Below are 20,585 nucleotides of genomic sequence, written 5' to 3' on the forward strand. Positions count from 1 at the left end.
TCTTAATATTGGCTCCTCTTCTCTCATCCTCAAAGAGTAAGATATCCTTAGACCTAAGGCTTACTTTTTAGCTTTTCTACCTGGATATACTTATCTCACCTCACAGGTAATTCAGTGCGTCTGAAGTCAACATAGATCTTTGTCTTGCTAAGGGATGTATATTCTTCAACATTCCTAGTGTTCTCTGTACTCAGGCACCCAGACTTAAAGTAGCCACTCAAGACATGTAACATATCATATTTCTTGTACCTATCATACCATCTTGTTAACTGCTTCCTCAAAATGTCCTCCGTATAAGTGATTCTTATGGCTGTTATCCTAGTCAGTTTCATATAACCTGGATGGATTGAGTAATTCCTTCAAAAACATTTATTGAGTGCCTGCCAAGTGCAAGGGAGTATATAAGGATGAATAACGCAGTCATTGTCCTGGAGGATCCAAAAATCTAATGGCGGAGTCAGATAACTAAAGGTATAGTCCAGTACCATTTGATTAGTGAATGCTATGATAATATTTATCATAGCATTTATTACCTCTTTAACTCTAGCATTATTTGCATTCCAATCCATTCCACATTCAGTTTATCTTCCTTAGTCACTGCTTCCTTCATGTCCTTTCTCTGATAAAAAACAAACAAGATTCTCCTTAATCCATCCCCCTTTAGTTGTTCTCTTCTCCCTATTCCTTTTCTAACTTTATCTTCTGTGCTTAATGTTCCCATTTTACAGGGAACCTTCTTCAATCCAGGCTTCTGGTGCTGCCCCAGAAATATGCCATATTCATTTCAATACGATCCTCTGTGAATAGCTTTTCCTTTTGCTTTCTCCAACTATCCACTTACCCAAATCCTGGCCATTTTCTGAGGTTCGTCTTAGTTCCTATCATTGCCTCAAAACCCTGCCTAACATTGTTAGTGTTATTTTTGTCTCCCCAAGATCATAAACTCTTCAGATCAGGCATCGCATTATGTGATGTTTTTGTGTCCTTCATAGAGTCTACCACAGTGCTGAGCTTAAAACAATTGTTGAATTTCAGTACTATACAAATAGAGCATTTCCCCCACACCAACATTAAAACATGGTAGACATGAGATTACATTCCTTTGATCTACTGGGATGACTTTGACTAGGAATTAGAAATGCTTTCATTTTGTATAAACATGTACAATTGAAACACAGGTGGATGAAATAGAAATGCATTTACTTAATTATTTTGTCTTTTTCGTCAGTTTGTTGTGAATGCCTGATAGGCTAGAGGTAATGGAAAACACTTGGTATAAAAGACAGTTGAGACTGGCTCTGTCAGTTAATGTGGGGCTCTGAGAAAAGCTCCAAACCTGTATCTTAGCTTCCTCATCTGTAAAGTGGGGTTAATATTACTCAAGATTTTGCTGAAGATTAAGTAAAATAATGGATATGGGATGCTTTGTAAACTTCAAAGCAATATATAAATCTTGCATAGTTTTGCTGTGCTCCCTCTTGGATGATAGTTGTGAATTTGCAATTTACAAAAATAGGGATTTCTGTATGGTATGTTTTGTGGTCCATTGTTAGTGATGTGTATGATATTTCCAGGTCAGACTGACTTTCTTACCTTTCAAGAGAAGACAGACTTCTATCTTAACAAAGTAATGAGTATGCTATGAGAGAGGGCAGCTGGAAGAGACATCTAACCCAGACCTAGGAGTTTTTATGGCATGCTTCCTGATGGAAGTGACCTTAACATCTAAGCTCAGGCCTGAAAGGTGAGTAAAGTTAGCCAGGGAAAGGTATGAGAGAGGGGATAAGGAGGTGAGAGAGAGAATAGTTACACTCTGAAATCTGGAAGCTTCATGTGGCTGGCTTTGAAATTGAATCCTACACTGTACTTAGATCTACTAAAAATGGGTATCTGTGATGATCATTATCCTTTTTGGTTTTAACTCATTCATAGAAATTATCTCCTGGTATCCCTTTCTAGTAACAGCTGGATAGAACTTATTTGCTGGGCATTAACATCTCTACCTTTTTATCTAGTATAGATAAAATTGTTTTCTTTTGACAGTCCATTTTATTGTGTTCTCTTTAGTCTGCATTTACTCTGTAACTACCAACTGCCTCTTTCATATTCTTTTTGCAAGCCATTAAGAGAACTGGAAAATTGGTTTTGGAAGGGTTTTGTTTGCTTTTGTCTATGAAAACATTTACTTTGGCATGGTTTCAGATATTTGGAATGTGTTTATAAGGTAATGTGGGGACACCTCATTCCTACCCTAAATTCCTAATTTAGGAAGAATGGGGAGAAATCTGGGAAAATGTTTAGGGTCAGGAGTTCCGGAATTGAGAAAGCATCCAGAACGGAACCTGGCACAAAGTAGACTCAGTAGATAGCTGCTGGAGAGATTAATATGCTACTGCTGTATAGGCAAAACACATTAACAGAAAGGAAGAAGATGCAAGTAAATGACAAACTGTTAGGTCTGTGAGCTGATAATTGGGAACTAAGTCTTTAAGAAAACAGCAGGCATCCATAAGGAGGCAGGAGCCTAGATATACAGTCTCTCACCAACTATGCTTTGTTAAATGAGGCTTTGATATCACATAATTTTATAATCATGTGTCAGAACTTGGTTAAAAACTTCATGAGCTTCATTCAGCTTAGTCTCTATGCATAAACGAACACTCCTATTCATCCCCTGTAAACCATATGGAAGATCTGAGGGATAGTTTACAGAGATAGGGAGATCAGGCCCTGAAAAACAATACTACCTCAGACACTGAACTAAGGTAAGAATACTAGGCAGGTACAGTGTTTGGCTCAAGACTTGTGAAAATGCTACTCAAAAACTTGTATGGAGAATCAGCTTTCAGCCGATCACTACATCATAGTGGTAAAAACTTATTTTACCAACTTATTTTGGGATATGAAAAAAATGAGTGAGCTAAGAACTTTGAGGCTCTATAGCAATGGTCTTAATGCTATTAGACCAGACTTCCCCTAACAAATATTTTGTAATGTACTACTCTGAAATTGAATCCATCATAATATAACCTCCACATGTATATATAACTCCAAAAATAATATAATGCCTTCCCTGCTTATAATATAAAGGAGAGATAAAAAGGAAGATAACTTATAATGTTTCAATATTTAAATGTTTAGGTATGACTGTGTTAGAAAACTTAATGAAATAGTATCAATGCAAGAGCTCAAAATGTGGACAAATGTAGTTGCATGTTATGTATAATTCAAATACCATGACTGCCACTATACTAGTGATCTGATTTTCCAAAATGAAACAACTTAATAAAAAGTATAATCCCACCTTTATTTACAGAGCAAGTACAATACTGAAAAATAGACTTTTTCTTTAAAACTGTGCAAAACAGTGTTTTATATTTATAAAACTATGGTGAGAATTTTCCAGACATCTCAAACTTCTGAAATGCCCCAAGGAGTTATAATGTTCTTTTCTCTAGTTTGAGAATCACTGCTATGTAGAATCACATAGTGTTCTATATTAAGATAGAACTTCTAACTAATTAGGGTGAGTGTTTCTTATTAAACATTTTGTTAGTAGTACTAGGTTTATTTTGGGCTATTTATTTCTTACGTCCTGTTCTTTAGGACTAACCATGTGTTCATGAACCAATTGGACATTGATATAGGTACTCTTATTGTGGAATAAAGTTTTACTCCTGGTGAGGTAAAGATCCAAGTATAGCTAGAACAAAAATTACTGGTGAATATATGAGAAATAGAAAATTTTTTTTCTTATTTTTTTAATCTCCTTAAAAGATAATTAACTGCTTAAATAAAAATAGGAACAGAATGTTATGTTGTTTCAAGTAATTTAAAAGGAAAATGTATGATAGTTAACAGCACAAAGAACAGATGGGAAAATGGAAGAATATGTTTGCCAGGCTTATACAATACACATGAATAGGGTAATATCCCTTGAAGATTGACTGATAAGTTAAAAGATGCATATTGTAAATTGTAAAAGCAGCTACCAAAAATCAGCAAAACTCAAAAAGGTACAACTAATAAGACAATAAAAGAGATAAAATGGAACCATATTGGCTTCTAAAGAAGTCAGAAAAAAGAAGAAAGTGAACAGTTATGGTCTCTGAAACAGCATCATATATGTTCTGTGGGCTGGTTGCTTTTACTCCCCACTCCCAGGGTTGTGACTGAGAAAGTGGCCTACATTTCTTTATATTCAAAGGATTGCTGGCCTTTTTTAAAGAACCCAACTTTCCCTATTGAAGTCTTTTTGCCAGTACTCAGAATGTCTCCCACTTCCGCCACTCTTCTGCTCTCCTGTTCTACAGCCCCCAGGTTCATGCAGCACCCCTCTCCATCCATTCTCTGGCACGCCAGGTGAAAAAGTGTCAAAACTTTGACTTGGCCACTAACTTCTGTACCAAGATGTTGCATAATAAAGTGGACTGAGTTGATCTTTACTTTTTCTGTGATGTCTCAACATCCCTTACCCTTCTCTCTTCCCTTGAATTCAGAGACATGAAAAATGCTGTAATTGGGAACAACAAGCAGAAAGCCAACCTCATTGTTTTAGGAGCTGTTCCAAGGTATGTTTGCTATCATCCCCTTTTCTACCATTCATGCTAAATTTCTAATGTATTTCTCATACTTAACCATTAACTAAAAGATCAGCTTTTTTCTTTGCCTATTCTATTTTTGAAAGGCTTCTTAATTTTTTACATAAATACTTTGGAGAATATGAAGCATCTCTTTAAAAAAAGAGAACTAAAGTACCAAAGAATGGAATATGAAATGAATGTACTAATACTTCTTGGAAATTCAGGAAAATCATAGACTGCAGTAAAAGGATGTGTTGGGTAGATAGGAAAGAATCAGGCTGGTTGTCTGTCTCCTCAGAGAACGAGCCCTGGCTGTTTTTCTACAATTGGTTAATAATTTCTCAGGATTCTCAAAACTTTTTTTGAATTAAAAAAAAAACTGCTTAATTTTTAATCCTGCTTTTTTAAATTTCTAATTTTTAGAATTTGCTATTTTAAGTCAACATAGGAAGTTTGATTTCTCCTGATGACCTAATAAGCTTCCTTTTGGCAGGCTGTAACAGTTGTGCTAACTTCCTTTTTGTCTCTGCTACTCAGAACTAAGTTTTATGTGCAATTGCTGTAAATTTTTTGTTCAGATTTTTTTAATGTGCTTCTTCTCTTCTTCTTTTCTAACTTTTGATACATGATTAATGGTTTTATTTTTATCATAACCATACTTAAGTATATACTTTGATAACCATAAAGCTCTCAACAGCCTTTCTTAGAGGGTCGGTGGTTGGTATATATAAACACGCTTTAGAGGCAAGAGAATTCTACCTTAGAGTATAAGGGTGGCAGTCATAAGCGGTGATGATTAGAATTTGGAGAGTGGTTGTTTAGCAGGCTGGGTGGGAGTGGAAATGGGAGGATCTCCTGATTCCCCACATGGGAGAATTAGAGAAAGAAGAGTACTTCCCTTACTAGAAAAGCTGCATAAGCACTCTAAATATTCCCTGTAGGTTAGGTCTTTTTTCCTTTTTGATCTTTGAACTACAGCTCTGGATATTCAAAGTCTTTTTCTAGTCAGAATTTAAGATCTGGCAGGTCTTGGCATTGGGAGTCTTCAGATCCTGAAGTGACAGATAACCTGGACTGTGGTCCTTCTGTTGCCTCAGAGACCACTTGTGGGCAGCTTTCAGATTTACACTTGTGATAAACTCTTGAGATTATATGATAGTTCTTTTTTTCAAAGTGAAGAAAATCTCTTCTAGATTTTTCCCTCCAATATTCCTTTATTAAGTTAACAGCTGATGTAAACAAAATGATCATTTCCTAGCCCTCTGTCGTCTCACCAACCATATTTTTAGTATGTGGGATGTATTGTCATATTTTTTTAAGCTAATTTACTTCTGTTTAGGTTTTTTAGTCTCTTCTGTTTATCAAGTTCCTTCTTTTTAGATTGTTGTACTTGCTTCAGCAAGAAACCTCAGGCACAGAGCTGAAAACTGAATGTGCAGTGGTATTGGGAAGTCTTGCTATGGGTACGGAAAACAACGTCAAGTCTCTATTAGATTGCCATATTATCCCTGCCTTACTTCAAGGTATGTAAGGAAGCCATTTTTGTACAAGTAAAAATTAGAATTAGTTTGCACTGTTTTAAATGTGGTTGAAAGGATGAGTCTCAAATTTATTTTCTATCAATAGGACTACTGTCCCCAGACCTGAAGTTCATCGAAGCTTGCCTCCGGTGCCTGCGCACCATTTTCACCAGTCCAGTCACTCCAGAGGAGCTACTGTATACAGTGAGTTTTAAATGTTTCTGAATCATTAGTTACATTTCCCTAACAGCATACTTCTGATTTACTTAGTATCTCAAAACTCATAACTCTGTTATGTTATAGAAAATTCTCAATAAGTACTGTTAAAATATCAAACATTGTAGACTTTGTAAAGAAGTGAAAGATCATCTCAGACCTCAAGTTTACAAACCTTTTTTTGTTAAGTAAGACCCATTTTGTAATATGTACATAGTAAGATGGTATATTTAATACACTCACTCTAAGTTAAATCCAGAAGAACAGGCTGTATTAGAGAAGCTAGAATTTGACCTGGATCTTGAATAATGGATAACATTTAGAGAAGTGGAGAGGAGATCATACTATGGAAGATTTGTGTGAGAGAATATGCAGGATGGTGAGCAGAATATTCTAGTGTGGGAAAGGCATCAATGTTAGTTTTAACTGGAGAGGTGAACCAGAACCAGCATGCTAGAGGCTTATTTGCCAGGCTAGAATCAGAGAGTATGTGAGAGAGAATCCAAAAATCTTAGGAGTTGTTAAGTGATTTCCAAAAATCTCAGCGGTTATTAGGGGGTTGTTGTTTTAATAACAGAATAGCCTATAATTGCTTTTCTTTTTTTCTTTTTTTTTATTAAAGTATCATTGATATACAATCTTAGAATGTTTTCACATACACAACTCAGTGGTTCAGCTTTCTCCCATGTTATCAAGTCCTCATCCTATTAGGGGGTGTTTTTATCTGTTGATTACATGGGCCTTTCTTAATGAAAATTACCGAGGCCAATATTTTTCAAACACTCTTATCCACACACTCCACAGTAAGAGGTATATTTTCCATGGCCACACTGTGCATATGTATGAATTTGTGTGTGTGTTTGTGTGAGTGTGAGAGAACATGAGACAGTCTTTACAAAACAATTCCATAAATGTGATACCCTTCAGTTTCTAGTCTGTCATTTTTCATTAAAAATAAAAATTGTTCATTTTGTTCATTGTGATTCTCTGGGCTAACACAAAGAATCAGAACGTCAGATTGCGCACATGAATCAGAGATCATATCCAGAATCAGATTTTGCAAATATTTCAATAATATAAACAATCAAGAGGCATAGGCAAAGCATACATGAGAAGGAAGATGTCATGAGGCTCCATAGTCCATCCTTCCCACATCAGACATATGCACTTTTGGCTTGTAATGATTCATAAAAGTCTGTGAAGGGTCACCTTTACATAAGGTATATATGTATATAATTATGTACATAATTGCATAAGGTTTGTGGGTCACCTCACACAGCAGAGAGGCTCTCAGTTATGAAACATCTCAATTTTATACCTCAGGGATTCATGCAGCATTCTTCAGGGGGCCATGCTTCATAAATCTGTAGATTGTTTACTACAGTAGTTCTCAAATTTGAGCATGTAGCAGAATTACCTGGAGAGTTATAAAACACAGATTATTGGACCCTACTCCAGAGTTTCTGATTGAGTGAGGTTGGGGTACAGCCTGAGAATTTGCATTTCTAACAAGCTTCCAGGTAATTTAGATGCTGCTGGCCCGTGGACTACTCTTTAAGAATCTTGAGTTTACTCAAAGAGGTCCTAAATTGGGGATATCTTCCTCAAAGTATTTTGCAGAAGACTCTTCTCCTAATAAATATCAGTCTGTTTTCCTGAAGGTCCTATTTTCATGCTTACAAAGAAATTATAAACTAGTCACTTGGCTTCTTTACCCTAGAAGTTTCTTCCTAACCCCCAGTGCAGTAATAAGGGCAGAAATTAATCCTAATCAGCTGTGTTTAACTCCTTGCTCCTAACTCTCTAAAATGATTTCATGACCCACTGATGGATCATGGTACATAATTTGGAAAACTCTGGTCTATGCCAAGTTAACTTTTTTTACATGAGAAAAATTAAGGCCCAGGGACATGAAATGATTTTCACAGTGAGAACATCTAAATTGTGAAACATCTCAATTTTATGCCTCAGAGACAATTGAGACTGTGAAAAGTGTTGGTTGGGGTTACAGAGTGGTATTTCTGTGTAATTAACTGACATTTGTGAGTTGGGTTGTATAGAGGCCAGCTGCCACAGCAACTCAGGCACTACAATGAAGATAGGGCAGTCCAGTTGGAAGAGGGCAGGATGTCTAGTTTGAAATCCTGTACCTTTGGGCACATTATGTAACTGCTTAAATCAGCTATAAACTGCAGATACATAACATTATTGGAAGAAAGGAGTAGGTGTAAAGAAATGGGGCAGGGGCTGTTATAAAAAGAAAACTGAGTGATGAGTGAGCAACTGAGGAAGGAAGGGAGGTAGAAGTGGTTTCAGGAGCCTAATAGAGGCTGTTTTATCTGCCACCATTGCATGTTCTAGCTTAGCTGCTACCTGCTTCCCTGTCCTCTGCCAATGCAACTATTCTTTCCCCTCCTCATGCTCTGTAAAATAGACACATACTTACTATTCTCATTTTCTCTCTTCTTTTTCTATGTATTTAGTACTTGACTTACTTCTGAGTAAGTTTTTCATTTTGTTTTTAAACTACCTGTTAAAACACAAAGGGTTATATAACAAGCAAGGGGAAAAGATTCTACTTGCAAGGAATCAGTAGCCTTCTGTTTTCCTACTTAGCTTTTACATATCATGAGCGTTCCTTTCTTTCTAAGGAAAACCCTGAATTTTGTTCATCCCAACAGTGGTATTCTTTTAGGTTTCTTTCCTTGCCCTCTGTTGTCTTTTGTCAAAATGTGGTCTGTAGACCAGCAGCACTGGCCTCATTTGGGAGCTAGTAGAATGCAGAATCTTCGGTCCTCTACCAGCCCTACAGAATCAGAATCTGTACATAAGGAATATCCCCCGGGAATTTGCATGCACATTCATACTTGAGAAGCATAGCTCTAGTACTCAGGACAGCCTTGACTAGGAGGCTTGCACTGTCTCATTTTCCATCTGTGGTTCAGGCCAAAACCCCTTTTCAACTTTTAATTCCTTCTGCACTCCAGGAAAAAAGGAGATACTTGAAGAGCCCTGCAACAGGCTGGGTGGATTCTTTTCTTTTCTCCTATACCAGCATGTTTGTTGCTACTCATCAGTAAGAGGCACAGGGTGCTCTGCAAGTCAGAAGTTGCTGTCATATAAATTGTCTTGTGAAGATTCAGAGTCCTCATGGGAGATTGTTACTAGTTACCAGTAATTACCATAACATCTCAGAGATCAAAACGACATGTCAAGTTTTATTTTTTATACAGCAATTCCTTCTTATAAATTATTTACTATTATATAGCTTATTAGTTACCTCACATCTTGGTTTCAGAACAGATTTTTGTCAGGTCTTATTGAAATGACTTTGTTTTATTGTGGGGATGTAGGCTGTTTATGGGAGAGAAATTGAGAATTTCCTGTTCTTGTATTCCATTACTGAGGCTGAGTATTAAAGCCCCTCTCCCTGTCCTTAGCCTAGACAGCTTTGCTAGCCATGTTACTTTTGTTTTGCTGTATTCCTTAAAGAGACTAGATTTACAGTCATTAAGATAAAAGGTTTGCGTAGGTCCCTGCCCATGGAAATAGGCTGTTAGATGTGCTCACAGTGCCTAAGGCCCTTGTTGCTGTGCTTTCCTTCCTTTGACTCCAGGATGCCACAGTGATACCGCACCTCATGGCGCTGCTTAGCAGGTCCCGCTACACCCAGGAGTACATCTGTCAGATCTTCTCGCACTGCTGTAAAGTAAGAACCAGATTAATGTTCTCTCCTATGTAAAATCTGTGTTCCCCTAGGAGATGTGCCACCTTTATGTACCCTACCAACAATAACTTTACGTAATGTAAGCAAACCTATGTTATATCCACCCCCATTGTTTTGGACACAGATGGTAGCATCCCATATATACTGTTCTACACCTTGCATTTTTCACTCAACATCTCTTGAAGGCTGTTACTTACCAGTATATTCTTTTTTTTTTAAACAGCCATATAGTATTTTACTGTATAGATGTCCAGTAATTTATTTAATCAGTCCTCTATTGTTGGGCATTTGGCTTGTTTCCAGTCTTACTTTACTATAAAACAATGCTGCAACAAATACTTTATCTGTAAGAACTTTTATAAGAGTTGCTGAATCAAAGAATGTGTGCCTTTGTAATTTTACCATGTATTGTCTTGTATAGAGGTTGTACCACTTTATACACCTACCAGCAGTGTGTGATCCTGACTCTTTCTCCACACCCTCAGTTTCCACATTGTTGGAAACTGTTTTAAGTGATATCATCTAAGAAGAAATGAGATATTCTTCTCTGCCCTTTATTTAGAAACATTTCTGTTACTAAAAGGGCCTAAACCTAAACTGAAGAGTGCTGTGAAGTGCTGCTTATTTGCATCATGGATTTTATGTTGACTATTCTCTTTTGATAAACATGGATGATTATTTGAGATCTTTCATACTTTCTGTACATTTTCTAACTTCTAGTTATTTGTTTATCATCTGATGATTCTGTTAAGTTTTTCAGGCCAGCATTACCTATCATATATAACACAAGTACAAAATGAGGAGCTTGAAAAACTATAGGAAAGAAGGGAAAGAGAAGAGAATATCTACATGGTAAACTAGGAAGATCCAGATCTTTGCTATTTTAGAACAGTTCCCCAAATAAGTGAAAATTAAATCACTTCGTTCAGAAAAAGTATCTACAGATTATAATTTAAACCACCTCCCAAATTCTAGCTGATTATCATAGCCTATTTAGTTCTATATAAAGCATTTAGAATTTAAGATTTGTGTCAAAAATCTTCTAAGTTTTACTTTCCAGATTGCTTGAGTAGTATGTAAGCCAACTCAGAGGACCAGAGATGTCAAACAATCCCTTAATCTTTTGAGGTGGGCAAAGAAAGGCTTTGAGAAATTGACAATGTTGTTGCAATCCATTTGCTGAAAATGAGCTGAACTAACAGGGTCTAGAATTTTCCAACAATGAAATGTCTTATAGCCAGCCCTAGCAGATAGGTAGAGGACACTCCAGAACTGTGTGTCTCATTAAAATCTTTCAGCATCCATACTTGAGTGCTCAAGAGCACAACATTTACTAGTCATAACTACAATAATCCCAAAGGGCACTGGAAATTAGACCTGGAAGTATAACTACTACATGTCAAGCTATTATGAGAAATTAAGTATGAATAATCCCATTTCTGAAGTTACCCAGGTAACTTTTAGAATTAGCCATGTATCAGAAACTTCTGAACTTTTAGGCTTGCTCATCTGAAATATCTCAGTGCTGTTTTAGCTGAAATCATAGATAAAAGAATATCATTTAATCACTAGTTCTTTTTCTGGAGAGGAACTTGAGCTGAGCAAAAATTTATAGGCACCCTCATGCCACTACAGAACTAAAGATGTTTTATGAGAAAATTACCTTTATCAGCTTTCTTTTAGCCTGATAATTAGCATTTGCCACTGTAATTAAATGGCCAAAGTTAAGTGTTCTGAGATAGAACTGGAACTTCAGGAAATATTATAGCATTTATAAACCCAATAATAGCCTAAAATACAATATTGTTTTCCCTACTTATACACTAACAACATGTATCGTTGAACTGATCTGATGATCTCTCTATTGTCATTAATTATAAAACCTTTTATTTTCATGTTGTTCAGGTTATACACAGGCCCAAAATAAGATTCATAATAGAATTGTAAGACTCATTCACATATTTGCGTATACTAGTATGAATATGTTAAATAAATTTACATTCTTTGGGGAGGGGAGACAAAAAGCGGAGAGATACTGAAGTGTTTGTTATAAGCTAATCATAATTATGTCTGACGTTCTCTCCCTGATTTATTAAGGAGCAAAAAAAGGCTAGTAATAATATTAATTGGAATTCTAACTTCTAAATTGTTGCCACTTCTTAAGTAGTTGCTCAGGTGTCTGAGACCTGTCTTTTGAAATTTAAGATCACAGGTTCATACACTTTCTCCCCATGGATGCTGCCTCCTTAACTGCTGGTTCATGCAGGTTGATTTGGAGAGCTTAAAGAGAGACTTAATAATAGTCAAATGATAACTCTCCTCCTCTCAGGTTGGTTCCTGAGAGGAACACCAATTCCTTCCTTGTAGTTGTTTTTACACAATCGTATGTATGACCACAGAGAGGAGGAAGAGCTTCTTTGTAACAAATATTTGCTGTGATTTTGGGGGCAAAGAATATAAGGGATTAAAAAGTATCATGACTTGTAAATAGAGGGGAATGATTATGTTCAAAGAATTGCATTTTGCTTGATCTTTTCACCATCATTTATAAGCATAACTTCATCTGCGAAGATATTCCGTAAGTGATCCAGCTCTTAAGAAAAAAAAAGATTCATGCACATGGATATTCATTGAAGTGATGTTCATTTAAGTGATGAATGAAAACAATCTAAATGTCTAACTCGAAGGGCTAAAGCATGGGACATTTATACAGTAGAGTAAAGCCAAAAAAGAAATAAGAAAGCTCTTTAAGTACTGATACAAGTGATCTCTGAGATATATTATAAAGAAAATAAAAGTTTTAGTGCTATATAAATATATATATTAATATTTTATATATGTAACATAGGGGCTTTTTTTGTATGTGGTGTTCTACCATTTGCGTTAAAACGGGGGAAAGAATATACTTAGGTATATGTTTATATATGTATAAAATGTATTACAGAATATAAAATCATCTTTTAGTATTAGATCACCTCAAAACAGGGGAATAGATTGGCCCAATACAGAGATGGAAGAACAATGAGGTTCAAGGGACAAAGGCAGTACCCAGCCTACTTAGCTATTCTGCTAAACAGTGCCAATTTAAATTGGGATGTCAAAACTTACGAGGAAAGCAAAAAGCCTTAGTATGCCGACATGTCATATGTCAGCTGAGGCTAATTTAGGCTTATCAGTTTATTCTAGTTCCCTGCTTGTTATGTGGTAAGAAAAATGGGTCATATTCTTAGGAGACCCTTCTTTTCCTTGGCTCCCGCATTGGTATCCATCACTGTCTTTATAATGAATGAGTCAGAGACTCCTGTGTTTCATATGAGACAATTCAAGTAAAGCATTTAGTGCAGAGTCCAGCATGTAGAAAGTACCCAATTAAGTAATTCCTGTAATTATAATAGCAGATGCACAGATGAGGTAGGAATATAGCACACTTCAAGCCTGGGCCCTGAAAATGTCAGTGTTTTCAGTTGTTAAAGAAGCAAGTTTACATTATTCTGGATGAATTTGTAGCAATTAATATATCAAAGGATCTGCACTAGGATACAAGTTTAATAATGTTCAACAAAACATATTTCTAATAGTGAAACATTAGAAACTGCCTAAAATTTGTAATAGCAGTTTGTCTGAGTAAACTGTGAAATATTATACAGTGATTAAAAATAAGAAATTAAAAGTTAGAAAATGTATGGAAAGTAAGAGATTGCCGTGTTTGTCTTTTTAGGGACCCTTTTATAGTGTTTAATAGTATATAAAATAGAATAGTATATAGGGGTTGTTACCTATATAATAGAATGTGGCTTTTATTTTTACTATTTTATTTTTTATTCAGAAGTATGAATGCTAATTTCCCCACTTCAAATGATAGATATTTTGCTCCAAAAAAGAATGAGCATCTGCAGGATAGTTGTTAGTTGGCTAATGAGTTGGAGAGATTGGGTTTGAGAGTTCTCTTTCTAGACTAGTAACTGGTTTCATCCAGTGAACCCACACAAGTAGCCTATCTTTTAGTACTACATTTTTCTCTTCTGAATAATGAGAAATATGAAATATCCTTGTCCTGGCTTTAATGAACTTTCCATTTTTTGAGTGGATGAATGGGGCATAAATAAATGAACAAGAACTGGGCAAATCCAAAGCCTTGAATTAACCTTTAACTTCTGCTACTTTGAAAAGCTTCAGTAAATTGATTAGTAGAAAACAGAGTTGATGAAAAATAAAATACCTGAATTTTCCTATTTCTTCACCTTCCTACTATAAGAAGTGACAATTTTAAGAAGAGAAATGAGATAGAAACAGAAACCGAAGCACACTCTTCACTTCTTAGTTGTGTTTTCTACCATGCATTACTCAAACGTCCCTAATGTGTTGAGATAAGTTAGGCTCTGGTCCAGTTCCTCTTGCCATTAAATTAGTTTTAGCATTTCCCTAACTAGTTCATCAGTCTTTAAGTTATAAGAATGACTGTCACTGTCTCCTATGAACATAGGGTAAGGGTGTGCACATGAAATGCAGAATTCATACTGGTTCTGTTGCTGTGACGATGTGCTCTTTAAGAATTGCAAAGGGCCTGTGCCAGCAGAGCTTCCGTGCCCTCTTCTGTATTTGGGGGGAGGTAAGGAGGCAGCAGTTCTACAGAACTGGGATGACGTAAGGTACAGCAGCCTCTTGCACGACTAAAAACAATGTCTACCCTGCCTTTTTTAAATGAGTTTATGCAAGAGAAGGGTACTTGAGAATTCTGCATTGTACTGAATATGGTTTTCTACATTTAAGGAAATGTTTTATTAGAATGAATCATTATTCTTCTTAATGTGGTGTTATATTCTCTTTTCTTACAGGGTCCAGATCATCAAACAATTTTATTTAACCATGGTGCAGTTCAGAATATTGCTCACCTACTAACCTCAGTATCTTACAAAGTAAGATGTTAAAAATTATGGCCAGTTTTGTAGACTTTATTTTTGGTTTCTACTGACTTGCTCTAGAAAGAGGCCCACATATTTTATTGTTTCTTTGATAATACTGTGATCAAAAGAAGTTATTTTATCAGTAAAATGTTATAGGACATTATTTTACCTATGTAATACTCTTTTTAAAAAAAACTACCTTTGCCTTTCCGTTTTTTTTTCAGGATATGGTTGTGGCATGAGTTGCTATTGATTTGCACCTGTGATCATTAATAGTCTCTTTCTGGGTAATGTCATTGCCAAAGCTGCATGAAGTGATGCCTTAAAGTCTGTAGAGTAGTGGCTTGCAGTATTAGGGAAGGACCCTGGTTTTCATGTTTGAGACCTTTTTTTAACCACAGTGACTCAAACTTGCAGGATATACACACATATACATCATATTTAAATGTATTCTGTTTTGTAATTTGAGGTAAGACAAGGGTTTTCAGACTTGTTAATCAAATTTTCTTTGCAGATTTTTATGTGTAGTTAAGCGGTGTCATGATATATATAATATCAGGCATGTAGTTAAATGCCTCATCTGCTCTTTTGGTCCCTAGCCGTATTGCAGCCTGCTAATACATATGTTTCCCCACCTCAGACATCCAAAGTTCAATGTGGTGAAGAGCTCTCAAGAATAGGAATGGGGAAGGGAGCCAGCCTGACACTAGCCAGATGCAGAGGAAGGAGATAAATACTGAGAGCTGCTTCCTCTGCCCTGTGCCACGTGGAGGCTGAAACCAGTCAGCACTTACATATCAGGAAACAGTTCCTGGGGTGGCTATTTATTGTCTCTGTTCTTCTCCGTTCTCTAGCGTCATTATTTCTCTCAGTTCTTCTTCCATTTCTTTCTTTTTTTTTCCCTCACTAGGCTCTCTTATTTATTATAACAAATTACAGGTTGTAGAAGGAAAAAGATTTTGATAACATTACTCTTCTGTCAAGCTTTGCTCCATTGTCAGTGTCAGTAATGTATCTTAGGTTCCACTTGTGGGCATCTACTAGTGCTACAGACCATTGCCCAAGTGAGGGACCCAGCTTCTTCATTCCTCAGCTACTTATCTTGCCAACCTCAGGTTCCACCTAAGAACATCATACATAGACTCAGGCTTGAAAGTGAGGATTAGATCGTCTGGTGAAAACAGAACAGAAAGAATGAAAAATAACAGCTCTCATAGGAGCTCCTGCAAATTGTAAAATGCATCCTTATGTGACCCAGAGTTTGGACTGTTGATGTCATCCCAGACTAGTAATCTTGTTTGAAGGGTAGTAACATAATTCTTAGGTGTTTTTAAAGTTAAATTAGTGTAGACCTTATCAAACTTTTACTGTTAACTTTGTTCCTTTCCCCACCCTGCCCACTCCATCCCATACACAATTGTAAGAGTACTTTTTTTGGAGGGGGTGGGTTTGAGGGGGGCTTCTCTTCAGTCCTTTGGTTTGTAGTTTGGGAAGAAGAAATGTCCTGTTTGAAAGGCAGTTGGTAATTAATTGTTGTTAAGCTCTGTTTGTCTAACATTGTATTTTGTATATTGTTCTTTTAAATTTGATCAGGAATTTAGTTCAATTTTAGTTGCTATTTCACTGTTTTTTCTTTTCTGTTACTTCAAAATTAATTTTAACTTTTTATAATTAGTTTTAACTTATTGTGCTCTTCAGATATACAGATTTATTCCCTTGAAGCTTTTAGTATGTTAGCAGATTTAAATAGTGATTTCTTTAGAAGAGTTTAGATTCTGAGATATTAAAACTCATATTTGAAAAATTAAAATAAATGCATTTTTAATTTATTTTTATAGGTTCGAATGCAAGCACTGAAATGCTTCTCAGTTTTAGCTTTTGAAAACCCCCAGGTATCGATGACCCTGGTAAATGGTAGGCTGAAACTTTCAGTGGCACTTAAGTGAATTAATTTATGAGCTTTGTAGATTTAAAAATTCCTTAATCCTTGTTGTTTGTTTTATTTCTAGTTTTGGTTGATGGAGAATTGTTACCACAAATTTTTGTGAAGATGCTGCAGAGGGATAAGCCTATTGAGATGCAGCTCACATCAGCGAAATGGTAAAAGTCAAGACAATGTGGGAAGAAAGTAGCTCACTTCTAATCCCCAACTTGTTTGGGGTTTTTGAAATTTGGAAGTTACGGGGTTATCTCACATTTTCTTAAAAGGATGTGAGTTTTTTTACTCAGTTTACTACTAATAGCATGCAAAACAGGAACACCCATATAACACCTAAGCCTATCTACAGAAAAGTATTACATTCTCAGCTTATTCTCCTTGTTTCTCAGTTGAAATAATACAGATTAGATCAGATTTAACCAACAGATGTGATATAAGTATTAAGCCAAGGAAACATAAAGATATAGAAAGATGGAATAAGAACTAGTTGAAGTTGATAACCAAGGCATGACTTCAGAGAATGTGCTTCTTTATCTTCAGAAAAACAAAACAAAAAAAGTCTCACGGAGAAATGACAACTTATGAGACAGTTATGTGAAGTTCTTATTAGCACAATTCCTGGTTCATATAAGCATTGAGTACATGTCCGTTCTGTAGTTATTAATACATTAACAGATTGAGCACCAGTTGTGTAGAGTTCTGTGCTAAACTAATTGTTTAGTTTCAGTATTTATGAAGCTGTGGCTTTCTAATATTTTGGCAAGAGTGACGAATTTTCAGTGAATTACTCATGTGCCATGAATTGCTTTTTACTTGCTTATAGTATTTATATTTTTTGTTGGTTTGCTTTTTTGTCTTCAAAACAGCATTTGCCTCTTTGTAAGATAATGCTGTCATAGAAATGGTTTCTAAAAAACAATGTGATAACAATCCTTAAGATAAGGATAACAGCTATAAAGAATTCAGTCCTCTACAATATAAGTAAAAGATTTTACTGATTTTTTATATATATATATATATAGCTTTCTGTAGCAGCCAGAACATGGGTTGTTTTAGTTTCTCTCCCCAGCTTACAGGAATCTAATTCAAAAGGAAATCAGTTAAGTTTCTGAAGTATTTAGTATTTAGTATCTGCTTAGGAAATGGAAAGTAATTATATTCTAATTCAAAGCCAGATATAATTGTGAAGGTAAATTGTTTTTCTAATTCAAAGACAGATATAACTGTGAAGGTAAATTGTTTTTCAATAGAATCAAATTCTCAAAGCCACTGCTGGCAAATTCTGAATAGTTTGTTATGTATAGCTCTGTGTTAAGGACAGCTGCAAGTGCTACAAGTTAGATGCAGCTTCTGCTGTTGGAGTTAGAACATTCTAGCTTAACCTCATATGAAATTTAGGTGCTTTGTTAACATCGTATTTCATCTTTTTTTTTCTTTTATATTAAAGAAAATATCAAACAAAAATGTGTTACAAAAAGTATAAGGAACACCAGTGTGCCTTGCACCAAGCTTCAAAGTGTATCTACTCTTTAGGCCATTTATTTTAAAAACAATTTGGTAGGTATTTTAAAAGACTATCTGGCTTGCTTTCTATATGTCAGTTAGCTGTTCTTGATTATTACATTGACAGATTCAGATAAGGGAATGTCAAAGTCTTCTACCTCAAGATAAATAAGAATAGTTGTCTTTTTTCCCCTGTAAAATCTTAAAGCCAAGTAGTTTCTCTTTTAAAGCTTTAAACACAAGCAAAAACTTATTTTCTGCCATCTTATTCCAGTTTAACTTACATGTGTAGAGCTGGAGCGATTCGGACAGATGACAACTGTATTGTATTAAAGGTGAGTTAATTAATTCTCTCTAAAAATATGTGAAAATTATCCAGTCATATAAATGTTGAATATAGATATTTGTATTCATATTTCTTTTTATATATTTATTACAGTTTGTGTACATAGCATAAAATGTTAAAATACCATACATTTCTTTTTAGTGGGATGCCATGTCATTTTAAAGAAATCAGTTTTAGATGTGCTTTGAAAGTCTTTTCTTGTCATACCTTCATTCTTACGGTATTTAGGATGTAGAAATTTTAAAAATATGTAAAACTCAGGTGAAATAGAAAATATATTTTAATCATTGATTTTCTTTAAGCTTGCAACACACTTTTGAAGGCAAGCAGTTTACTAGCTCTGCAGATAAAGACTGTATCACCCTTATAGCAGATAATCAAAAGATATAATAAGGATAAGTAAATAACACATGAAAACAATCATTATCATTATGTATGTCAAAGGAACTAGAACTCAGAAGAACCCAGATTCGAGACTGCCCCTGAAGGTCATAAGAGCTGGATTGGGCTTTAGCCAACTCACCACTGACTGGCTTGGTAACCATGGGCACATCCTTTATCCTTTTGTTGTCTCAGATTCCCAGTTGTGAAAAATGGAGGCAGTAATTCCTGTTTATCTATTCCACAAGGTTGTTGTGAGGAGAACAATCTTATTAGCTATAAAAACATCTTATTAGCTATAAAGAACAAAACAAGTATAAATGTCATTTTAAGAGATATGAGATCTCTCATTACTAGTGTACAAAATGAACCCAAGGATAAAAGAGCATTAAGAAAACTAATGTCTGCTTTAGCCTTTGGTGTAGTGAGTCGATTAATTTAATGAGGTCTGAGGACCCCTTAAGGAAATAGCACTGCACAGAGTGCAAAGGGTCCATTCAAGTGACCTTGGTTTATTAACTGCTCTACTCCTCCTTTCCTTCCTTATTGGTAAATTAAGTTAATGGTATCTTCTTCAAGCAGTAATTGTGAGCATTAAATTCAGTGATCCATTAATTTATGGTATTGATTAATGTTAGTAACTGTTCAAGGAAAATACAGAATTAAGGCTTTCCTCTGGGAAGCCTAGGGTTGTATTGTAAAGCCTGAACTAGCCTGATAGATAATCAGTAGTAAGCAATAAAGTGCTAAACTCTTGTAAAGATGTAATAAGAACTTAGAAAAGAACAAAGCACGGCGTTGTTGACTGTAGTAGTTGAGGAAGTCTTCCTATAACTATAACATTTCAGTTTCTGCTTCTACATTATCCTTTAAAGTGGATCATCAGCTTTAGAAATGGTAAATACATGGGATATTTTTACAGAGAACCTAATGTAGATGAATTACCAAGACCAGTGCCAGGATTTTTGAAGAACCTCAGAAGTAAAATGGGACCAGTAGATGTCAGTTGTCACAGGGTGTTCTTGGGAAAACTTAGGAATGGTGATTGATGCATTGCACTCCTGTTATGGGAGAACTAGTAGCATTTGAGTAATGGTAAGACCACTGATTTTTAAAGCTGTATTTTATTTTTGCAACTGTAGGTATTAATCTTAAAACAAAAAGTTAAAGTCATCCCAGCCATATTACTCACTAAGGAAAATATAGTATACTTTTTCTAAGGCAAAATTGTTCCTGATTAAACTACTCGATATCTTTTAGGTAAATAAATACATAGACCAAAACAAGAGAAATGATTTATTAGGGATTCTTTAATTTCTTTTATAAGGGTCTACAATAAAGCTTCAGTCTTATCAATCACAAAAGTGTAATTAGAGTTTGTGTTAACATGCTTTGATCATATGATTAGAGTTTAGCATGCCAACAGAAATTATTAATATGTGCTGAATTTTGTTTTTACATTCCAA

At 35.4% G+C, this 20,585-nt stretch overlaps 1 protein-coding gene across 6 annotated transcripts in view; it reads left to right on the forward strand.

Moving 5' to 3' along the window:
* ARMC8 (armadillo repeat containing 8) overlaps positions 1-20,585 on the forward strand; it is a 108,462-nt gene that overhangs the window by 41,291 nt on the left and 46,586 nt on the right. For all 6 annotated transcript variants that reach the window (XR_012129477.1, XM_073232246.1, XM_073232245.1 and 3 more), the window contains 8 exons: positions 4,500-4,571; positions 5,964-6,106; positions 6,210-6,307; positions 9,936-10,028; positions 14,882-14,962; positions 16,789-16,864; positions 16,960-17,050; positions 18,667-18,727. Coding sequence is in view for 5 of the 6 variants with exons in the window: in XM_073232246.1 (XP_073088347.1) it covers positions 4,500-4,571; positions 5,964-6,106; positions 6,210-6,307; positions 9,936-10,028; positions 14,882-14,962; positions 16,789-16,864; positions 16,960-17,050; positions 18,667-18,727 (715 nt within the window). In the remaining variant the exon portion in view is untranslated. The remainder of the gene's footprint in view (positions 1-4,499; positions 4,572-5,963; positions 6,107-6,209; positions 6,308-9,935; positions 10,029-14,881; positions 14,963-16,788; positions 16,865-16,959; positions 17,051-18,666; positions 18,728-20,585) is intronic.

The sequence above is a fragment of the Manis javanica genome, chromosome 3 (genome assembly GCF_040802235.1).
Source record: "Manis javanica isolate MJ-LG chromosome 3, MJ_LKY, whole genome shotgun sequence".
NCBI classification, from domain to species: domain Eukaryota; kingdom Metazoa; phylum Chordata; class Mammalia; order Pholidota; family Manidae; genus Manis; species Manis javanica.